General features: G+C 43.7%; 1 protein-coding gene across 4 annotated transcripts; it reads right to left on the bottom strand.

Moving 5' to 3' along the window:
* Positions 1-1,279: 1,279 nt before the first annotated feature.
* On the bottom strand, positions 1,280-22,369 carry zranb1b (zinc finger, RAN-binding domain containing 1b). 4 transcript variants are annotated; one of them, XM_018749562.2, is made up of 10 exons: positions 22,301-22,369; positions 19,072-19,959; positions 13,066-13,253; positions 11,942-12,095; positions 10,606-10,677; positions 8,876-9,074; positions 8,661-8,781; positions 6,685-6,814; positions 3,923-4,152; positions 1,280-1,802 (listed from the first exon to the last, which is right to left on the bottom strand). In XM_018749562.2, exons 2-10 carry the CDS (start codon positions 19,901-19,903, stop codon positions 1,584-1,586), a joined length of 2,145 nt encoding a protein of 714 aa, XP_018605078.1. In that variant the 5' UTR covers positions 19,904-19,959; positions 22,301-22,369; the 3' UTR covers positions 1,280-1,583. The 4 variants fall into 4 exon arrangements, 3 of the variants coding, with proteins under 3 accessions (XP_018605078.1, XP_018605077.1, XP_018605079.1); XM_018749561.2 differs by having other exon boundaries at positions 22,142-22,362; XM_018749563.2 differs by lacking the exon at positions 22,301-22,369 and adding an exon at positions 21,971-22,017.
* Between the last annotated feature and the right edge of the window lie 1,211 nt (positions 22,370-23,580).

A 23,580-nucleotide genomic window follows, 5' to 3' on the forward strand; every position in this document is an offset into this window, starting at 1 on the left:
AGCGGCCACACAGAGTATTTATATACTTTTAAAACATGGTAACATTGAATCATTTCATTTTCATTTAACTTTGACTGTGCCAGACATAACAATTGCTGCACGGATTTCCATCGTTCTGTAATATTTTTAATAATGAATAAAATTTACATCACATTTTCTAATATCATTAAATCACGGTTTGAACCATACTCAGTGTAGCGGATACTTTTATGAACTTAAGATTCAGAAACAGGCTTTTCTGCTGCATAAAAAGCAGTAAATAAGTAAGTGCTGAGTATGATGGAAAATGGACACACAAATCACCGCATTTTCAGTCCTTTCTTTGAGAGAAATAAAAACAGTGAACACACTTTAAATATGACTTCTCCTATTTTTCCTTTGGTTGAACGTTTGTCATTCAAAGATCAGAATCATTAAAATGCAAAACAAATGAATTTTACTAAATAGTGCAAAATTATTCAAAAAAGTGTAATTTCACTACATGCCAGAAATAAAACCAAACACAGAACAGCGTTGAAGACATGACAGAGAACAAGTGATTATAATTTAATATCAATGCATTATTTGTAATCCCCCCCACACACACACACACACACACACACACACACACACACACACACACACACACACAGAGGAAGCACCAAAATGAAATTTCACACTGAGGTACCAAACTCACGCACAAATAACTTAAAACTTCTTCAAATCAACACCATATTCTGTGCAACGAAAAATTCTTCAGTGTTGAAATCCTGACAAAAGCCACAACAAGACAAAACAAATTAAATGTAGTTGAAGCTTAAAGTGATGCACTAAGAATAAATAAAATAATAATTATAGTAAAATCTTAACCAGTTTGCAAAACAAAGGGTTAAACTGTTGGAAGTGTTGCTAAATGACACTGAATCTTTTGCACATAAATCTTTTCTAGTCAGGCCTGTGTGTGTGTGTTTGTGTGTGTGTGTGTGTGTGTGTGTGTGTGTGTGTGTGTGTACGTACAGACGTGTATGTATATACTGTATATGTACATGTATGTATATATGTGTGTATATATCTATGCACACAGATTTCATATATAAAGTTGCTTTATAAATGTGCAATAATAGCATTAAAAGTAACCATATTAAACATTTTTCCTCTTACACTGAGGAGTCTTTGATCTGAAGATGTGGTGTTGGTTTTTTTCTCCCCCTATAAAAATGGAAGCCAATTCAAGCTCCAAAACAAAGTGAAAAATGTGCTTTTTTAGCCTGTAATAAATCAATAAAAATGTCTCTTTTTCTGTCAGCGCTGGTTTCTTTTTTTTTTTTTTTTTTCCTGTGGAGGGACAACTTCAGCCAACCACATGCGTCGTTTTTACTGAAGGGGGTTTACATTCAGGATGGGACCTCCCGGGTGGGATGCTTTCTGAACCGGGAGCTGCGTTCTCGGAGGCAGAGGAGTCCAGCCCATTCGTCTTGTTGGCCTCCAGCTCCTCGGCGCCCCCTGTTGGGCATTTCAGGGCAGCGGGAGGCCATCTTTCCCTCGTCAAAAGGACCAAATAAAGCGATGAAAAGGTAGCGCTGTGAAGCAATCGCACCGCGTTCTCACTCGTCGTCCTCCTCCTCTTCTTCCTCGCCGTCGGAGAGCGCGGCGCACGGCCGAATCTGCCGGTAGCCGTCCAGCCACTTGTCCACCATCTGCGCCACCAGTGGGTGGTTCCGCCGGCGCGAGCTCTTCTGCAGCGCCACCAACACGCCGCCCTCCGTCACGCGGCAGTCCAGCCACTCCCGCAGCAGCCTCTCCTGCTGCTCCTCGTTCCCCATCTGGAAGGAGGGGGAGTGAACCTGCTGTTGGACCCATGACGACAGGAAATGCCCAGAAAGTTCGGACTCGGTTGCTCGGTCTGACATTTTTACGCAAATGGAAAGTTCTGGCCATTTGAAAAATAATTCGAGGTGGGAGGAACTGTAGTGGTTAGAACTGCTGCCTTGCAATCAATGGACACAGGTTTGAATCCCACCTCCTGCCTCAATCGAGGTACTTAACCTGAATTGATACAGAAAAAATGACCCAGCTGTATAAATGGATAAAATATCACGAGTAGCTTAATCTATAAATAAAAATAACATTGTCACCTTGAACAAAGGCATCAGCCTAATGAATCGGTTTTTTTAAGGATACAACAGTAGGGCATCCTGCTAGGGCTTGGTGATCATCAACTTATAGCAGGGTTCCGTTCTGATGACCTCGCCATAATTCATCTTCATCATAAATTGCAAATCTCCTTGTAATGCACTAGATCATTACATAAACAAAAAGTATATACTGTGTGTGTTTAACAGGGTGGCGCAGTGGGTTGGACTGGGTCCTGCTCTCCGGTGGGTCTGGGGTTTGAGTCCCCCTCCAGCCTTATGCCCTGTGTTGCCGGTTTAGGCTCCGGCTCCCCGCGACCCCGTATAGGATAAGCGGTTCATACTGTGTGTGTGTGTGTGTTTATATATATATAAACATGAATGCTATGTTGTATAAGAGGCTTTTTTATATTCTTTCACTAATGTCACACAAGGGGGGCACAGTGGTGCAGCAGGTTTGGCCAGGTCCCACTTTCTGGCAGGTCTGGGGTTCGAGTCCTGCTTGGGGTGCCTTGTGACGGACTGGAGTCCCGTCTTGGGTGTGTCCCCTCCGCATCCCCCTTCAGCCTTGTGCCCTGTGTTGCTGGAGCCTGCTTGGGACAAGCGGTTTTAGGCAGGGCGTGTGTGTAATTTCACACTTTAAAATAATACTAATACAGAATAATAACAAGAGCACATTGTAATTATAACTGAATAAAATTTGATTATAATTCAAAAACACACACACACACACACACACACACACTGTGTGAAACCACTTGTCCCAAGCGGGGTCGTGGTGAACCACAGCCTAACCCAGCAACACCGGGCGCAAGGCTGGAGGGGGAGGGGACACACCCAGGACGGGACGCCAGTCCACCACAAGGCACCCCAAGCAGGACTCGAGCTCCCAGCCCCACCAGAAAGTGGGACCTGGTCAAACCTGCTGCGCCACCGTGGCCCCCAATTCAAAAATAGAATTTAATTAATTATCATTACAATAAGCTTGATGGGAGAGCTGTCAAAAGTCATATATGTCATAAACTGGGGACCACCTGCACCTCTTCTTTTACAATCTAGTAAAAAAAAAATCCAGCTGTGCGAAAGGACAGATTTGATAAAAAATAAAGTTATTAAAGTTACTTCTGATGAGCACATATGCTAAATAAAAAAACGGACAAAAACAGAACAGCGAAGCCCTTTCGCTCTTTGTCCTTGTGCTCGTAATGTGTCATCTTTGCTTGTGTTATACTGTATTTTATTATTCTGTATAATACTTTGTAACTCCGGTGCTATTTCTGTGTGACACTTCAATACCACGTTCACCCCGTGCAGCTCGAGCAAACCTCACGGTTGTGTGTGCGCCACAATGAGAGCCCTGCTATTTTCAGCTAGATGCTGACCTGCTTTACAAAGCCGCAGTCAGGGCCCTGGTCCCCACCTATCTGTGTTGTACCATCTATTGGCGTGACAAGAATGCGGTGCGAGTTCCTAAGAAAAGCCTTTGGTATCAGCTTGCAGAGCATGTGATGCAGATCTTTGGAGCTGTTAGGAGATCAGGAGAGAGGTGAGGCTGAAAGACATGTTTTGAGACCTTTCCTGAATGAACAAGGGGATTCAGCAGTTCTGAGGGAGCTAGTGAAGAACAGCGAATAAAAGGCTTACCTTCGATTTCTCCAAAGTTGAAGTATTGAAAAGAACACTGAGGTTTCCAGGTTCTAGTCCTGGTTCTATCTGCATGGTCACTGACAGAGCGCTGAGACTCAACCTTACAAGCCCTGACCAGTTTGACTGGAGGACCACCGCGATTCCCACCATGTGACATGCCGCACCTCCACCGCTGACAGAAAGTGCACGTGCAGCAGCTTCCTGTCGCTGTCCACCAGGGGCAGGAAGGTGACGGTCACGTCGTCATCCGTGTTGAAGTTGGCGCCGGCGCCGCGGTCGTCATAGCCGTCGTTCTCCATGGCCACCAACGCGGAGAAGTGGCCCCGCGTGTAGCCGAGGGCAATGGGGCTCTTCCAGCAGAAGCTCTGCTCCCACAGCAAAGGCAAGTAGACGCCTTGGAAAGAGAGGGGCGTTATGGGGTAAAGGAACCTTTAACAGAATTCAAATGGTGAATCCTGTGATGATCCAGCTCCTCGACTTAAATCCATCCATCATCTGCAATAACTCTAAGGCAATCAGCGCCAGCCTTAGGTCAGCTGAACCTATTTGACCCGGCGGAGCCATGCAGCCACAGGGGGTCCTGCACAAGGGTTGGCACCACCAGCTTTGAAGAATAAAGAACTCCCTTCAGAGGAGGTTCGAGGTGGGGAGGAGGGTACGGATATTTTTTTTTTGTTTATATACAGTGGTGCTTGAAAGTTTGAGAACCCTTTAGAATTTTCTCTATTTATGCATAAATATGACCTAAAGCATGATCGGATTTTCCCTCAAGTCCTAAAACTCGATAAAGAGAACCCAATTAAACTAAATGAGACAAGAACATTACACTCGTTCATTTCTTTACTGAGGAAAGTGATCCAATGTTACAAATCAATATGATTATGTTTTAGGTCGTATTTATAGAGGAAATTCTAAAGAGCTCACAAACTTTCAAGCACCACTATAAATAAAGAAAATCATAAATATAGATCGGTTTTATGAAAGAACGTGGATTTGATTCCTTGCTCGGCCGGTGTGGAGTTTGCATGTTTTTCCTGTGTCTGTGTGGGGTTCCCCAGGTGCTCTGGTTTCTTCCCACAGTCCAGAGACATGCAGTTCAACTGAACTGGCGACTCTAAATTGTCCTTAGTATGTGAATGGATGAATGGCCATCCTGCGATGCACTGGAATCCCGTCCAGGATGTACTTCCCTCCCTCGCACCCAGTGCTTTTGAGATAGGCTCCGGTTCACCGTGACCCTGCTCAAAACAAGCAGTTCCTGACTCTGGATGGATGGATAAATATAGATATCTTTCCGTTTACAAAGCCGCAGTTGGGGCCCTGGTCCCCACCTATCTATGTTGTACCATCTATTGGCGTGACGAGAATGCGGTGCGAGTTCCTAAGAAAAGCCTTTGGTATCAGCATACAAGATAACAGTATATATTTTAGGTACTTAATAATCTGAATAATCTTAAATCCAAGAGACCCCTCAAAAATGGGCCGGCCAGCATGCAATGCAGGGTTGTGGTGGTGCGGCGCCTATCCCGGAACCATACACTTCATACAAATGAAGTGTGGCATGAGACAGGGAACATTGTGGACAGGGCAAGATGACCTTTCTTAAATTCTATATACAAATCCCCAAATTTGCTCAAAGTCACTAGGTGTTATTAATTTCTTTTTATTAAAAAAAAAAAAACACACCCCTACCATCTACCCAAAATTGTGTTAGGTGGATGGGCAATATTTCACCTTGTCACCCCGTCCCAGAAAGAGCGAACAACGAGCCCATTATTCCCAGGCTCGGTCCGTGCCTGGCAACACACATCGCTGCCCTATTTTCACTAATCCTGCCTGCGAAGCTCAGCTACATGCGTCCCGCTCGGGCAACATGTGCAGCGAATCATTTCTCCATTAGCGTGGCGTTAGGCCATCCGATCGCTGCGGAGACGATCCAGTGGGCTGCATTCGCTCCCCCCCCTGCAAATTGCTCCCAGACTGTTTTTACAACATCTTTACCACACATGTCTATGATTACTAACATATGTTAAAAAAAAAGTTACTTGGAACAGTCAACCAGGTTTTCTCTAGAGATTTCAGTCTGTTTGCACAGTTGTGTCATTTTTCTTTGCGCAATCAAGGAAGGCCCATTTCTAATGGCTTCTTGCCTGCTCTCTAAACATTATTTTAATACAATTATACCGTAGTTATCATATTAAATTTGCAGGCTTGTGCAACGGTGTTGTGAAAAGAAAGTAAAACGACTTTTGAATTGCACTGTTTGTGTTTGAGAAAATGAAAATTTTACTGGAACCGTTCTCCCTACTCATTGGGAAGTGGCGATCCAAGAACAACAGTGGGGAGCACAGGACTCTCCCCTGGAGCCGGAGATCAGAGAAACCCCAGCTGAACTGCAACGGAGGTGATTTACGACCTGCTTCAGTGTACTGCCCAGGCCTTCGGAAAGTGAAACACAGCAATGGACAGGTCCAGCGTCCATTTCCCACAACTCGTCAGGTGTATCCCATCCAAAAATGCTGGAGCATCACCCACATGAACCAGTAGCATGAACCAAACAGTGAAAAACACTTGTAGAACAAAACCAGACACTGGACTCCTCGGGAGAGGTGGGCAACCACCGGTACTTGGACCCCCAGAGATTCATTTTTTCCCCCATTTCTTATTCTGGGAGTTTATTTGTTTTCTTCTCCTCACTTGCCAAATGGCTGATTTCATATCACTACATTAAGAAACTTTCCCATGATCTGGATTTGGCTTCCTTTCTAATGTCAGTTACATGCATGTGATCTGTTAGACATCGGCATAAAAAAAAAGAAATGTGCAATTTCACATCGCTTCCTGAACTCAAGGAAATAACTGAAATGTGTCCTTACAAAACGAAGCGGACCAAACACCGTCCCACTTTCAATATCTAGTCGCTCACCTTGGAAACGCGTGTATCCGAGTGTCTCGCCACGGAAACTCTTGTAGTACTTCACTCCGTAAACTATGATGGGTCTTCGAAGAATGTGTGCAAGGACAAAAATATGAGTCTGCTCCAGACTCGCCCCAGGCTGTGCAGAAAAGAAGGGCGACAGAACATTTCAGCTCATATATACTGCGTGTGTGTGTGTGTGTGTACATGCATACTGTATACATATATACATACACATACACACATACATATATATATATATATATATATATATACATACATAAACCTTGCAGAGATCAGTGTAGTATTTAAAAACATCCTTTGTGAAAAAGAAACAGGATAGTTAGATTTTTATTTATCGACTATAAGCAGATCCCTGGCAAACGGCATTTTATAAATGTAAATTAAGCAAAAGGAAAGGATGCCCAGATTTCACTGGACTCCTTGAATCCACTAAATCTTCTCTGGAACAAAAACTCAGGCAGAGCAAATACAGGAAACACAGTAACATCTCGGTGAAAAAAAAAAAAAAAAAAAAAAATCACGCTGAAACATGCAAACATTTCAAACTTCTATGAGATTATACCGTAAATGCCAAGCTTGGCAAGGGCCACGGCTGCTGTTAGGGCTAAAATAAAGATGTACTGTATGCGAGTCAATATGCTCCTAAATATGGAAGTGTTTGCTAAGATTTACGCGCAACAGCCATGAAAACTACATTTTACCCTGTATGTGATTGATTCTGAAGTAACCTGCTTTAGACGTTGGTCCTGAACTTTCAGAAATCCACCAAATCATCTATGGTTCTTAACACTATTTGGCAAAAGTCTTTGAGTCCTTCTGAAGACAGTCTACAGTAAGTAATAAATGGATTAGGGACTTAACCTAAGACTGGCAACACTTGGAAAGGACATCAGGCACCACTTAAGTAAAAACAATGTTTAATATTGTTCTGTTATATTGCGTTATTCATTTACTCCAATGTTATAACTTAATAACAAACAAAATGTAAAATTATAATGTAAATTATAATCACTTAAAGGGCCAGCGAGGCAAACGTGGTGGTTAGAGCTGTCACCCTCCTGTTGAAGGACTGGGGTTCAAATCCTTTCTCACTTCAGTGTACTTGCCCTGAACTGATACAGTAAAAAGTACCCAGCTGGAGAAATAGATAAATCAGTGTAATTAGCTTACTCTGCGGGTGGCACGGTAGCACAGCAGTACAGCAAGTAGTGCTGCTGTCTCACAGCACCTAGGTGGTGTGAGAGGACATGGATTTGATCCCTGCTCATCCTGTGCAGAGTTTGTATGTTCTTCCCATGTCTGTGTGGATTTCCTCCGGGTGCTCCGGTTTCCTCCCACAGTCTAAAGACATGTTTTTCAGGTTCACCCATAGTGCGTGAGTGACAGAGAGTGTGTTCCGCTGATGTATGGATGAGTGACCCATTGTAAGTATTGTATCTAGCAGTATAAGTCACCTTGGTGAATAAGGTGTGTGGGCTGATAGCACTACATAGAATTCACTGGAAGTTGCTTGGGAGAAAAGTGTCAGTTGAATAATGGTTAATAAAAATGAAGATTCAGCTTTGACTGCCAGCAACTCTGACAAACATTTTAACGGAAAAGGTTTCTCTTGTTACCCGTGACGCAGGTTTACAGTATCTCGTCTTTGGAAAGCTGTAAATTCAAAACACTCAGTTACTCACCAATACCCTTTTCTATCCATCTCTTCTATAATTTCACTTGTCTTATTAAAAAAAAAGCAACTACAAGAATCCATCTGCACGTTTCCTGCTGTTAAATGATTTTAATGGATTTTCGCTATAATATAAACAGTTGTAAATGGATTTTTAAATGGATTCACTGTCACAGTATTTAGTATATCGCTGTTACACTGTACATCTGGATGTGAGTGCAGGCATCTGATGATCAGGCCACTGCCTCTGCAGTCTATGGATAGCGGGATGCAACGGAGGGCTGTGTACCTGACTTGCCAGCGAGAGGATCGAGGCCCAGTCCTCCTGCCACTGTTCCTCCCGCAGGGAGAAGTGCAGGCCAAAGCTCTGCGAATAGCAGGACTCCCACTCCTTCCAGCGAGTGTAGAACCTGGGACCAGCGAATGTGTGTCAGGGAGACGTGGCTGTGCGAGATTTACAGATGACACCCGCAACCCGTCAAACCCATGGAGATGCCTCCGTACCAGTGTGAGCAGTCATGCAGGCTGTCGTGAAGCGTCTTGCGCAGGACCGAGTCCTTGTCGTAGATCCCCCATGTGGCCTGCAGCACTGAGTCGAGGAGGCAGTCGCCCGCCGTACGGTTCCACAGCGCATATAGCCGGCTCTCCAGCCGCGTTCCCAGCTCGAGGGACCAGTTGATGATAGGTGACTCCTCCTCCAGCTCTGCAGGCAGATGGCATGGTGAGCACAGGACACAAATGACTAAATCCTCGTTTTCATTCATCGCCTTCATTACATAAACCGGAACATTCCTTTGTGACCTCTTTTGTGCGGCTAAATGGGCCACAGGACACATTCAGCATTTAGACCACTGATGACGGAACATAACCGTTTTCCTCGTGCTTCTCAATTAGAGCAACAGCGAAACTCAACATGAACAGAGCACAAGTACTTGAGCCCTCAGAAGGAAGATACAGAACAGCAAACGCCTTTCAGAGCTTATAGTCAGTCCCGTAGTTCTCACGTCTTTATGGCTTTTGTAATTGACCAATGCAAACAAATACACAAGGGGAAGCAGGTGGCGTAGTGGTTAGAGGTGCTGCCTCCTACATGAAGGACCATGGTTCAACCTCCACCTCCCTCTGTCATTCAGAACTGCTGAATCCTTCTGAACTTTCAAGGCTCTGAAAATATCCTTTTAAGACTACTTTTCAGATCATCTATCTACTCCATATTTACACCAGTTTGTATAACTGGTCACAACTACCGTTGTATTCCTTGTCAATTCTATATGCTGCTAGTCATGTAATGTTATTGCTGATGTAACCAGTTTAAAAATGTTGTATTCTCTACTAATTCTATATGCAGCTACCCGTGTAATGTATGGTGGTTTAAATGGTGACATCACACATAGTGATCACACTTCGAGAATTGTGTGTATGCATCTAAATCTGGAAGTGAAATTCACTTTTGTTCAGTCTGAGTTGTACAGTGCTGGGGAGAAAGGTGGCTGCTAAATTAATAAAAGTAAATGTAAAAGTACTTGGCCTAAATGGTTCCAGTAAAAATTACCCAAGTTTTCAAATGGGTAAATCAAAATAGCTTCATGTGCAAAGTCACTTTGCAGAAAAATGTCCACTAAATAAACAAAAGTAAAATAAATGGGTCTCAGGGGGGCACGGTGGGTTGGACCAGGTCCTGCTCTCCGGTGGGTCTGGGGTTCAAGTCCCACTTGGGGTGCCTTCCGATGGATGGGCGTCCCATCCTGGGTGTATCCCCTCCCCCTCCAGCCTTACACCCTGAGTTGCTGGGTTAGGTTCCGGTTCCCCGTACCGGACAAGCGGTTCTGAACGTGTGTGTGTGTGTGTGTGTGTGTGTGTGTGTGTGTGTGTGTGTGTGTGTGTGTGTAAATGGGTCTCCGTGAAGCTGGTAGTGTAGTTGTTGGAGACATCAGCTAATAATCATTAAACCCTGATTTGAAATGCTACCCTTGAGCAAGGTACTTACCGTGAAATGATAAAGTAAATATGACACAGCTGTATAAATGTATAAATAAATCTGTGCAATAATACAGCATAATAATCTGCATAAATAAATAAAGCTGTATACATAAATCATTTTAAGTAGCTTGATTTACAAACATAACATTCTAAACCACCTTAAACACAAGCATCAAATAAATGGTTAATTATGGATAATATTTATCTGAAAAATCCCACTGTATTTGTTCCTACATAGCATTTCAGAGGTTTACCTTTCTGCACATCTCGATCGAGGACCTCGTCAAACAGCTTCTCTTGAACAGAAGGTGGTAAGTCCTCGATGTCTGCAAAGGAAACAACCCCGGTGACTTCCACTAGAGTAAAAGACACGGGTTTGGAAGCAACACCCATATGAAGCACTAAAATGCTGTGCATTTTACTTTCCTAAGTGCAATGAGATCAGGCGAGAAATGTCAGGAACGTCAAGTGCTTACACTTACTCCCTTTAATGTTCTCCAGAATAAAGTAAAAGACGTAAATGAAAGATGTAAAGCAGGGCTGTGGAGTCGGTATACAAAACCTTCGACTCCGACTCCAACTCCACAGCACTGCTCTTGTAGGTGCATTTTTTTTGGAACCAGTAAAACTACTGATTTTTGCATCACATACTTTTTCACCATCTTGATGTTCTACAACACACTGACACAGATATTTCCCATCTGCTGTGACTGTAAAGTGTTCAAAAACTGTCGACTTTGTTAAAAATTATTTTTGCCATGGAAGAGGATACAGTAAGTAAAACAACATTTATAATTCTATATGAAACGGGACTATTTGTCGACTTCTGCTGTCTAGCCTAGGCCCAAAAGTTGCACATTATTTTAGGGGTCGACTCATCCGGCGAATCTAGGCCCGATCCTATATTATACCTCTAATTTTTGGGGGTCGACTTATACGCCAGATCGACCTATACGGCGGCATATACGGCACATTTAGTCGGAGTTGATACATATTTACCCAAACTCAAACGCGGTAACCCAACAACAGCTTCCGACTCCAACTTCACGACTCCGACTCCACAGCACTGACGTAAAGCGTTGCACGTATTTTGTTACTTGAAGGCCACCACTGAGAGAGACAATCTGTTCACACTCTTCCGATGAATACAACACAACAACTGCTGCACTTAAAGCAATGTCACAGGTAAAATTTTCTCAAGGGCGCAGCTGAAGTGCTGCTGTGACAGAAGCTACTTGCTGTGAAGAGCGGCCGAAGATGCCGGTGGCTCTTCTAGGGGCCTCACGTAAACGCACATCAAGAAACAGAAAGCTCCTACGGTGGCCTGTGGTCAAGCCTGGCAAGCAAAGAGAGACAGATCAAATATTCTGGGTAACCCAGCATGGTCGTTTACCTCGTGACAGGGCTGCGGATAAAAACCTCTGACCCTGGAGGTCCAGCAACATCTGCTGAGTTATTCGAAAACCGAATGTAAAGCAACTTATTCCAACTGCACCTACTGCCTCCATTCACGCGAGTGATATTGTTGGAACGAAAGACTTACTCCCAAGGTGAAGGTGCTCTGGGGAAACAGTGGTGATGCGGTCTTACCTGCAGGTAGCGTGAACGTGACCAGGTCCGTGAGGAAGTAGCAGGCGAAGTCGCCCTTGCGCTTGTGCAGGGAGGCAGCCACCTCGCGGCGGATCTGCTCTGTCAGCTCCAGGCACACCATGGCTGGGATGCACTTGGCAGCCTGCCGGGATACCTGCGTGCGACACGGTGACAGCAACATGCCACATGGGCAATGCAGTCTTGGGGTTTCCAGAGTCCCTGCAATCCGAGGACACGGTTTTTACAACGCTTACCGGACAATAAGATAACGACCGGATGATTAATCATATTTACTGCCGCTCTCAGGGTCGCCTTAAGAAGCTTGCATGGGCTTTTCGTTCTGCCTTATGATGCACTGATGCACAAGTTCCATTAGAGTTATGGCCCAGCATTTTATGCAGCAACCTCTTTTGAAAGAAAGTGTAATTCTTCCCGCAAACTGTAATCTCCACCCAGAGTCGGCGTAATGACTCCTTTCCTTTTCATTACGATTATCTTAATTGTGTTGCTCTATCCCAATTAGACAGAGATGCTGAATGAAAAAGACTCCCGAGTTAGTTGTGATAATTCAGTTTTGTGATTAATTTAGATGCGGTATTAAATAAGGTCTTCGAAAGAAATCACGATTCAAGCAACTGCTTTGAAATGGTCTTCTGTTCTAATCTTATCAGAGTTTAACAGCTGGAAGCGTTTGCTTTGCAGGTACCTGTACGTGTGTTTGGCTTATATCTGCAGTAATGTGTCAGAAGGGGCAGCAAAGCTTCCACAGCATCATCAGCCCATCTCCACACTGTGGCGTTTGGAAAACAACCTATTCCTGACCTGTAATCTCAACAGTTGTAGAAAACTCAATCAGGGTTTTTCTTTGGTCAAATGCTCATGCTTTAAAAAAAAAAAAATCAAACTCTTGTGTGGTTCTCTATTTTTCTCATGGCAGGCTGTTGTCTTAGTGGGATTTGTACCTGAGCACCACTGGAATCAATCATTACCCCGACTAAACTGATCAAGTGGTCCTTCCCTCTTGTAGTCCATTTAAAGTGAATATGTAAAAGGTGGAAGGTTTTCGCCGAATTTTTTCCCTCTCCCCGTTTCATTTTTCTTCACCCCCCAACCTCTGCCCTCACCTCTGTGAGCAGGACTCCCAGCATGTCTTGCCTCTGGAAACGGATGGCCAGGTGCACCAGAGTGAAACCCTCATCGAAGGCCGAGGGCCGGTTCAGGAGGCGTGCCTCGTCGGCCGTCAGCTGCCGGGCGATGTCCCCCCCGGATGACTTGTAGGCCTCCACGGCAGCCAGGTCACCCTGCACCACGCCTGTAGCCCAGGGACGATCAATGAGCCATGAAGCTGCAGAGCCTTGTCAACAACAATTCGAAGGCAGGTCATAAATGCACCCCACCACCCCGTTCTATGCACTCCTGGGCCCGGTGGCCCAAACTACCCTTCGTTCTTCATTCTAAACAAAAAGTAGAGAAGGTGGTGGAGCAGTGGTCAGGGGCTTGAAGGACCCACGTTTGAACCCCACCCTGACTGTAGTACCCTTGAGCAAGGTACTAGATTGTGCATTTTATAAAAGTATCAGGGACAAAGCATGATAAATTAATATTTGGTAAGACTCGTAAAGAACATTAAACCCCACTTAACTGAGCACTTATTCTGCTCAGTTCAGCTGCAGCATTTCCTTATTCTAATGTCATTAAGCTTTTCTATTACATAACTCGAAGGGCCGGCCAATACTGCGTGCCTTCGATTAAATGAATGAGGTCAAAACCCCTGTCCTATTGTGGCACTCTTGAGCAAGGTACTTACCCTGAAATGATACTGTAAACATTTCTGCCATATAAACAGAAAAATCTCAAAAAAATCTTAAGTCACACTGGAGAAGAGACTAAGTTAAAGCAATGAGAAATAATAAAAATGGTTAAAAGAGAACACAGAGCAGCACAAATACACCCCACCATGGGGACCTTTCTGCCACTTTAATGACCCTTTTTCAAAACCCAACTCTTCTTTAGACTGTTCCTGGGATAAAATCCAGTATAATATAACTTTGTCAAAAAGTTACTGCTGCCTTGACCGTGAGCCGGAATTGTTCATTCAACATTAAACAAAAGTAGTGTAAGCGTAAAGCCATTACTTGAGCAGAGTTTCTTAAGGTTCATTAGGTCTTAAACTGGGGTTTCAATACACTGGGCTGTTTTCCTACGGGGGGAATGTAATAAAAGTGATTTATTGTGTCACTACCCATAGTAAATAGTGAAAAGAACTCAAAATGGCACAATGAGGGGAACTGCTCACTTCCGAAGGCCCCTGCCAAACTATTTCTGGAACATGCAGGAACCTACTACGCTGTGACACCATTTTGCCCACCCCGTCAACTAAGGACAAGTGCAGGGGCATCACAATGATTCTCTTTCAGTCCCCGAGCACCAAAGGACACAGATACGCAGACGGACGGAGACGGGCGCAAGAGCGCTGTTCTCGGCAAGCCAGGGATATGGAAAATGCCCTCTTTGTGCCCTCAGTAACCTTTTCCTAGGAACCGCCAATACTGTCATGTGATTGGTGCAAACGGGATGTACATTCAGGGCCGTGATCGAATAATGTGGGAGGGTGACGAATACATTCACTTTTGCCCAATCACAGCTTTCTATCCTTTGAACAGACATTCCATGCACAAATCTTCTACTGCTCTTGTAGGCAACTGAAAAGAAAAATATACAACTGTCTCATTCACTCTGAAACACAAAAAACTTTTTTTTTTCCCCCAAAACAGAAATACATTTACATTACATTTATATTTATTCATGTAGCAGACACTTTTCTCCAAAGCGATGTACATCTCATAGAAAACACAATTATTACATTACATTAACAGAAAGAGAGACATAGTTGTATATGTGTGATTCTAAAGTACAGTTAGTTTGTTTCTTTCCACCATACAAACCAACGTTCATCACACGAGTAGCTGCATAAAACTTTATCAGAACATCCACGATTCCTGATCACTTTCCTACTAATATTTCGAGATATATAAAACCTTTTATTATGCTACAAACATTTGTACATAAATACAAATATCTGACCGTTTTGCACATTAAATGTGCGCAGAAATTGTGCCCATACACTATTCCTGATTATCCTGCCTTGTTCCTCCGCTGCAAAGGTACGCGATGCGACAGAGCAGTGCTTTTTAACAAGCATGACCATGAACAGATTTCTCCTGGGAATTACTGCTCTCCAACATCATGATTTTTAGACATGGCGCCCCAGCCACATCATCACTCATAAATGACTCGCAAAACAGACAGACCCAGTTAAGGATTCATTAAACCGAAAATACGTACTCGTGTCTAAAACTGTAAAGATGCCTTGCTCAGAAACGCCTGCTAAGCAATGTACTATCGCTTAAACCAGCTGTGTTCAGTCAGGCTGGAGGCAAAAAGTGAAATGAGCCACAGTGTCTGTAATGTTGCACATCACTCGTTTTCACTTCTGCTCTTGGAAGATTGCTTTGTATGCTCGTTTTTGTTTGACCTGATTATTAAATCAAGCACGCTGGTGCAGTGTGTTTCAAATGATTAATTTATTAAACTGATCAGAATAGCTGGTAGTGTAGTGGTTAGAGCTACTCCCTTTAGAGTCAAAGCTCACAGATTTGATCCCCACCTCTGACTGTAGTACCTGTGAGCAAGGTACTTACCCTGACCTGGTGATCAGGATTAGTTTCTCCTGAATTTCGTGCAATGAACATCGGTGCATAAAGTGGAAAGAAACAAACCAGGTTCGCTTAAGAATCAGATGTCTGCAAATATGTCTCTCTTTCTCCTAATATAATGCAAAAATTGTATTTTTTCTGAGATGTACGCCGCTTTGGAGAAAAGCATCCGCTAAATGAATAAACGTAAATCTAATATGAATTGCTCCAGTAAAATTATCCAGCTGTATAAAGGGTGAATAATTGTAAACTTCACATTGTAAGTGGCTTTGGAGAAAAGTGTCAGATAAATGTCATGTAATTTCTGAAGATACAAAAAAACTAAACTTTCCAATTCTTTTTCGTTTGTAGTGGAGCGAAGTCCACTTTTGTTTATCCTCCGAACCAGCGAATGGCAGAGAAGAGCGCCCGGGAAGAAAATCGATGCGGGACCACCTTGATTCAACTCACTTTCACAGTGTTTACAATTCGTGTCTGATGTCGGTGAATATCTGTGTTCAAAAGCAAGAAGAGAAATGTGGCATGTTTACGGAGTGAACCGGTCAACAATTACATATATAGCAGTTTAAATTTAAGTTTGCGGAGAGAATCTTTATTTCCGATCGTTTAATATCAGTTTTAATATTGCTCAAAGCTGACAAAAATATTAAAAGTCTTATGGAGTATCTTTACCTGTTATATAACAAGAGACGCCCATAATGCTTTTACTAAACGTGACTTACAGGTAAAAGTAACTTTGGGTTACAAACAAATGCAGCTAGGAATGGAGTTTTTGTCCCGGTGGTGTTAATAAGTTTTGATTTAAAAACAGAAAATGTTTAGTTGAGGGATCGACCATCTTTAATTTGTACATAAATCAAAGCATTTTGCTAGAGAAGTACCCTTAATATATTTTTTATTCACTTGACACTTTCCTTCAAAAAACTTATGTTGTTAAGCTACCGACAATTAGTTGTAAATTTATGCAGCTGGGTAGCATTTTTGCTAGCATAAATCAGGATACACACCTTCCTCAACAGCACGAGATGAGACTCGAACCTATAACCTGTAGCTCCAAACACAACAGAGCTAACCACGCCACTATCAGCTACCCCTCTCAGCACAAACTCATTAAATAAATTTTTTTAAAAAATAAATATATAATTAAGTAAATACTTACAAGGTTGCCCAATTTTCCCCATTAATATTAAAAATTTAGTGGTAATTGTATACTGTGCAGTTTTGCTTAGAGTTGATGGGACAGCTGGTAGTGTAGTGGTTAGTGCTACTGCCTTTGGTCCCCCCAGGTTGCAGGTTTGAGCCTCACCTCCAGCTGTAGTACCCTTGAGCAAGGTGCTTACCCTAAATTGCTCCAGTAAAATTCCCCAGATGTATAAATGGGTAAATAAGTGTAACCTTAACATTGTATGCTGCTGTAGAGAAAAGCATCAGCTAAATGTAAATTTCACTAACACTTAAAATCAAACGTTACTGGCACAGATCCAAACCTGAACAAACTCTCAATTTTCACCGAGCGTAACGGCGCAGCGAATTCTCGGCTAATGCGTTTTGTTAACTAGTTCACACAACAGCCAAATCCCAACAAATAAACCAAGCTGCACACACAGGGGTCCGAGTGGACCGAGTGTGACAAGCACAAGCCTGTATGTATTCATTCCTCTACTTTCAAACTAATAAATACAAAGCAGGCAGGCTTTGTACTGTAGTGCAGAGTTCATTCCATAGCCGTCACATTTATGAGAACAAATAAAAAGTCCCTTTATACTGTTGAACAGCAGCAGGAAAAAAAAAACCCATTTGTATTAAGGATTTAAGAGGATGGGAATTTTTTTATGACAAAAGCAGAAGCTCAACAAAATATTTCATGAGGCAGGAGGAAACCTCGTGAGCTCAGTACTGTGTGGAACAGAAAGGAGTAAAATCACAGCAAGAACAAGGAAAACTACACATTGAAGTCCTTTTATCCCCCTGGATCCAATGTCCTTCTACAGGGGAAAAGCTGATGGGGTCTGCACATATAGGCAAATAAGGATGGCCAAGTTCACCACACACACACACACACACACACACACACACACACACACACACGGATGGATGGATGGATAAGGTCACCACAGGTATGATCACTTAGCACTTTGTAGTGACTTCCAGAGGGCTGCCCAGATATAGATAGATAGATAGATAGATAGATAGAATCTTGCTCCAAAAAACAGCAAGTCAAAGGTTCAACAGCAGCCTTTTATTTCTGTCTGGCTTCTGTTGGTTATTTTTACCACTACCGGCCTTCTCCTTTGCCGGAGGAGAGCAGTCTCTGGGCTACAGGAGGGCAGCACGCGGCACTCGCGCTCATCTCTGCCCACACCCCTTCGCTCCCATCCCTCGCAAGGCAAACCAGGACGGCATTCAGTCCACATCAGATCAGGCGTCCTTCTTTCTTCTCGGCCTGAGATGTATCCCACATGATTTACATAATTCACTCCTCTGCACTTCATCTCCCCTGTGCTGGACCTGGCAGGTCACAATATTTACAGGTTGTCCAAACAAAGAAATTCAGAACCGCTCAAATACGTTTCGTCGCGATTGCGTACTTTCTAATAATTATTTCAAGAAAAAAATGATTTTTTAAAAAAATTATTTATTACAGTTATATCCAATGTTTTCACAGAATGCAACCCATTAATGAACGTAGGGATTTATGTATTACTAACCTTTTGTTGATTTTGATTTCATGGTAAATGTGATGTTACTCACCCCAGATGTGTTTAAAAGCCTAGGATTCGGTGTATAATCACATTACGGCTCGAAGCTCTTTGTCCTAATGCTGATTTCCAACAAAATCCACTGTAAAACAGGGAGCCAGCCCTGTGCCGTGCCCCTCTATGATCATGCAAACATCGACATCCCGCTGAACGCGACTGCAACAGTTGGATTTAAGCACTGAAGCTGACTTGATTAAATAAACAAATGAAGGCAGTGAAAAGCATGATGGGAGTGTGCGATTCTTACTACTGAAATGCTCACCGCACCGCACCGCCTCCGGGAGCTTCTGAGCCATCGTACCCAACTTTACACTGTCAGCTCAAGTTACCAGGGGAGGGGGTTGCAGAACAAAGTGCTGCACGTCTTATTGGTGGGGGTGGTTAATGCTGTCTAAAATGCTGCCCGCATCGAAACGGCGAAAGAAACTGATCACAACCAAAGGACTTCTGTCTTCTTGAAAGAGCTCTGAAGTGACTGACAGGCACCCAAAGGGCTTTAAGGAAAAGCCAGAAACTGCTGATGGGGACGAGGGAAAACGTGCAAACGCGCAGCACGTTTGAAATCATTTATGATACAAGACAATGAAAGTCCAGACGGCGCTGCGTCGGTTCATGTGGTTTAGGGTTGGGGAGAAGAGCGTTTTTCATTTCTCACCTGCGCAGGCGTTGAGGAACAGCCAGTCCGTCTTCCTCATCCTGTTCTTGATCTGCTTGAGCCTTTTAAAGTCCGCCTCGAGATCTTCCGTACTGCCACCGGCGTCGGCCGCCAGCTCAATCCTCTGGAAGTCCATTGCCACCTCGGTCTCCCTCCTGGAGGACGGTGGAGACGAGTGCCTCTCGGTTCCACTACAGCGTGCACGGTCCTGCTCGTTGACAGTAGAGTCCGGGCTCACAGGCTCGGTTCCGCCCCCCGCTTCCGTGCTGCCGGGTTCGGGTAGGTCGCACACAGAGCACCTGCGGGCCCCTGGCCAGTTCTTGTAGGTGCAGGTGGTGCACACCCATGGGTGGATGTGTACGCCGGGCTTGTTTCGGTCATTGTACGCCTCGCAGGGGTCTGCAGAGGGCACCGGCAACGGAAGACAGGGTTGTGCAGAACCTGGCGACTGCAGAGCCTCAACGGGGCTGCGGGCCCGCTGGCGCTGGCTCAGGCACTGGGTGCAACGGATGGCGCGCGGCCAGTTCAGGTAGGTGCACATGTGGCAGGACCACTTGCTGGCTGCCTCCCCCACCCCGCTGCCGCCATCGTCCTCCGGTTTAACACGTGGGCGTGCACTCGAATCCGGGCAGATAAGCAGGCCTCCTCCCCCCTGGCCGCTAGACGGGTCCCAGTTGCGCCCTAGGCCTAGCCCCGATCTGCTCTTGAAAGGGTCCTCGGTGATTATGGCACCGCTGGGCTTGGCCGCCCGGCACATGGTGCACTTGATGGCCGACGGCCAGTTCTCGTAGGTGCAGTACTCACAGGCCCACTTCAGTCCCAGCTCCGTCATCCTGGATGACTCAGCTGGGTTCTCCGGCTCCTTTCGCCAGGAGATCAGGCACCGCGCTGTTCAAACAAACACATGCATATTCATACCAATAAACACACATACTCATGAAGTTACTGCTTCGCTTAGTAAAAGAGCTTAGGTCTTTCCAGTTAACAAATACACAAATGTAATCCTGCCATGTGCAATCAGAGACTTTATCAAAGCAAGACATGCACGTACAAAATATTTCACTGGGTTAAAGGTATTGACACTTCAGTTGCCCTTTTGAACCCTTTGAAATTATGACACTTCTGAAGATCGGAGAATGAAGTTTTGTCGGAGACACCTATCCTGAGAGATGGGGGGGGGGGGACACAGGACAGGTGATAAACTGACAAATCAAACACAAATACTAAATGTCCAACTGAACAAACTGTCGTGAATTAAATAAATCCTCCGAGGCTGGATGCAAATGGCCTGCTGCAGATGGACTATTCAGACCAAGCAATGAGGCTCTTCTGTTTTGATTATCAAATCAATCTCCTATTATTTGAATCTCTGAGCATACAACCAGACACACAAAGCACTGCAAACAATGCTCTTTGTTTTTTTACACACAAGAACGAGTAGGAGGATAATGGAACAGCCACTAGAATCGTGCACTTAAGGCCGTTTCCAGTTTGGCCTTATCCAAAGTTTCTGAGATTAAATTCTACAGACTCAAGGGTCGAGAAAACATTCCTTCTTTTCCAGCAGATACTCCTTTGTTTGCGATGCAAACTCGTCCATAAACTACAAGAATAAGCCTAGTGATCGTAACAGAAGTGACCTCGGTACGACTGTATACATGTCAGATAGAGTATTTCAAGATCAATTTTCTCAATAATACATAGCTTGTAATGTCATCCCGTACTATTATTATTTTTTGCTTTGGTGCGACTTTGATCCGAACGGCAGCTACACATTTACATTCCTTTGTACTTTTAATGGATTTATTCAAGGAAACCATAAACAGAGCATCAGTATGAGGGAGCAGGGCTTGAACCCGCAATCTCCCGGTTACTCTCCCAAGTCCTTCACTTACTAATTATGTTGGCGCTTTTCTCAAAAGCAACTTACAGTGTTAAACTACAAAGAACTATTTACTTGTTTATACAGCTGGGTAATTTTACCGGAGCAATTTCGGCTAAGTACCTTGCTCTAGGGTACTACAGCTGGAGGTGGGTTTTGAACTTATGGATCCAAAGGCAGCAGCTCCAACCACTACACTACCAGCTGTAGTAATACACTATTAGTATTATTATTATTATTATTATTATTATTATTATTGTTGTTGTTATTATTGTAAATTATTTTCATTACTACTGATGATGCTACACCCTTACCACTAATGGCACTTGTATTTTCGACATGTAAAACTATATATATTATTTATACTGATCCGTTACTGCTGTTGATTATTATTATCATCATTATTATTATTATTATTATTATAAATTATTTTCATTACTACTGATGATGATACACTCTTACCACTAATGGCACTTGTGTTTTTGAAATGTAAGACTATATATATATTATTTATACTGATCCGTTACTGCTCTGCTGTTTATTATTATTATTATTATTATTATTATTATTATTGTAAATTATTTTCATTACTACTGATGATGATACACTCTTACCACTAATGGCACTTGTGTTTTCAAAATGTAAAACTATACATATTATTTATACTGATCCGTTGCTGTTGATTATTATTATTATTATTATTATTATTTCTAGATCGCCACTGAGTGTTACTATTACTGACACTTTACCTTAGACCGCTGATGTGAGGGTTGGATCGTGGACGTAAGTCGGTGTTATTATTGAAGGCGGCAGTATGTGAGTGTGTGTCTGTGTGTGTCAGTGATGCGTTCTGAGCGGACGCCTCCCCGATCGTGCGTACGACACGACCCGACCCGAGCCCTCCCGTCCCGTGCCGTCCGTAACACTGTAGCGCATGAGCCGGCGCTGCTGTCACCTCATGAGCCTCATCATGTCACACTGACGATCCACCCGTTACTGCGCTCCTCGGGCCCTTACCTCGTACCGTGTTTACAGTCGGGTGCACGGGACTCGGGCTTCCACTACCCCCCAGTCAGCCCACCCTCGGCTGCCCCGCCCCTCCCCTCCTCACCCCGAGTTTTTTACAGCCACCACCCCCTCCCACACACACACTCTCACACACACACACTCCCGATCGCGATCCCAAACCTGCCCATTTTATTTCCAAGCTCTTCCCCTTGGCCACATCCTTCGCGATCCTCACTGCGGGCCCAACGACTGTCAGCGCTCGCCTTGGCAACAGTCCCCCTCCTTCGACCTCTTCCTTACACATTTCCCAAAAAAATTATAATCCCTTCAGCATCGTACCGTTCCGTCTGTGTCTTTAATGGCGCCGGACGGCGAGCGCAGAGAAGCCAAACAAACCTCTAGCGAGGTCCTTGGCAATGGGGGGAGTGGGCGGGTCCACGGCAACCACCTGGATCAGCCGGCAAAGCTGATTGGCTAATTAGAGGCGCACAGAAAGAAACACCCAATGAGACGGCACGTCGCTATTGACCAATAGCGACAATCTTGCGTACGCTGTCACACCAACTTTAGCTCTATGTGAACCACAGGTGTGCTGCTACACGATGTTCTAAGTGCTAAAACTGTAACAAGATATTTAACTGTACAACCGTTAAGAAAAAGAGCTATGAGGTTTTGTGTATAAAAAAAGAAATTGTAAAACAATGAAAAGTGACACAAGGATTTAAGGTTACTTTATTATCCCCCCTCCCCCAAACAGTTCAGTTTTCAGGCTGAGGTGAAATGTCTGGTAAAAAGTTAATCCACTATCGCCCGAGCTTCTGTTACAGATGTTCAAAGTCAAGCCGGGTAAAGTGGGGAGAGACTTTGTGCTTTTTTTTGATAAAGCAGGAGCCCCAAGAGCATCCACACACACACAATCATCATTCTGCCATTTAGAGTAACACCAGAGGAAAAAAAATAAATAAATACAGCATTGCTCAAAAAAAAAAAAAAAAAAAAAAAAAAAAAAAAAAAACATTTTCAGTTTCCACACATGAAAGACACTGATTATTCATCGTAGGATTACTTGATCGCTTGAACTGTATCTCAAGACCAAGTGTCTATCTGATCTATATATATACTGCTTTAACAGTAAGTTGTTCACCATTACTAAAATGTAAGACTTCCAGAATATCATGAAACAGAAGAAATGGAAAGTTCAAGACATTGTATTGTTTTAAATGTTTAATGAAGTAAAGCTGTTCATTTCCCCCCCCCCCCCACTTCAACTACCGTTTTTGTACTCAAGTAGCTGACCAGTATCTATAGACTGTATAGACGTAGACTGTACGTATTAATAAAGTATGCTTTTCACTTGGTTGGTGCACATGGTCATGTACATTCAGCACCCACCAGTCTGTTTTTTCTTCACTAAATCCCTTACTGTTGTCTTGGCACCTCACGCCACAACAAATCTTTTCCTTTGTGGCTGACCATCCATTTCCAGAATTTGGTGATAACTATAAAAACACAAAGGCACCAAAACTGTAATAATATGTCATTTGGAGTCACTTGCTTGAATACTAGTCTCCACTTAAGCCATCAAAGTTTTTCTTTTTTTATACTATACTATTGAAAGC

The sequence above is a fragment of the Scleropages formosus genome, chromosome 4 (assembly GCF_900964775.1).
Source record: "Scleropages formosus chromosome 4, fSclFor1.1, whole genome shotgun sequence".
NCBI classification, from domain to species: domain Eukaryota; kingdom Metazoa; phylum Chordata; class Actinopteri; order Osteoglossiformes; family Osteoglossidae; genus Scleropages; species Scleropages formosus.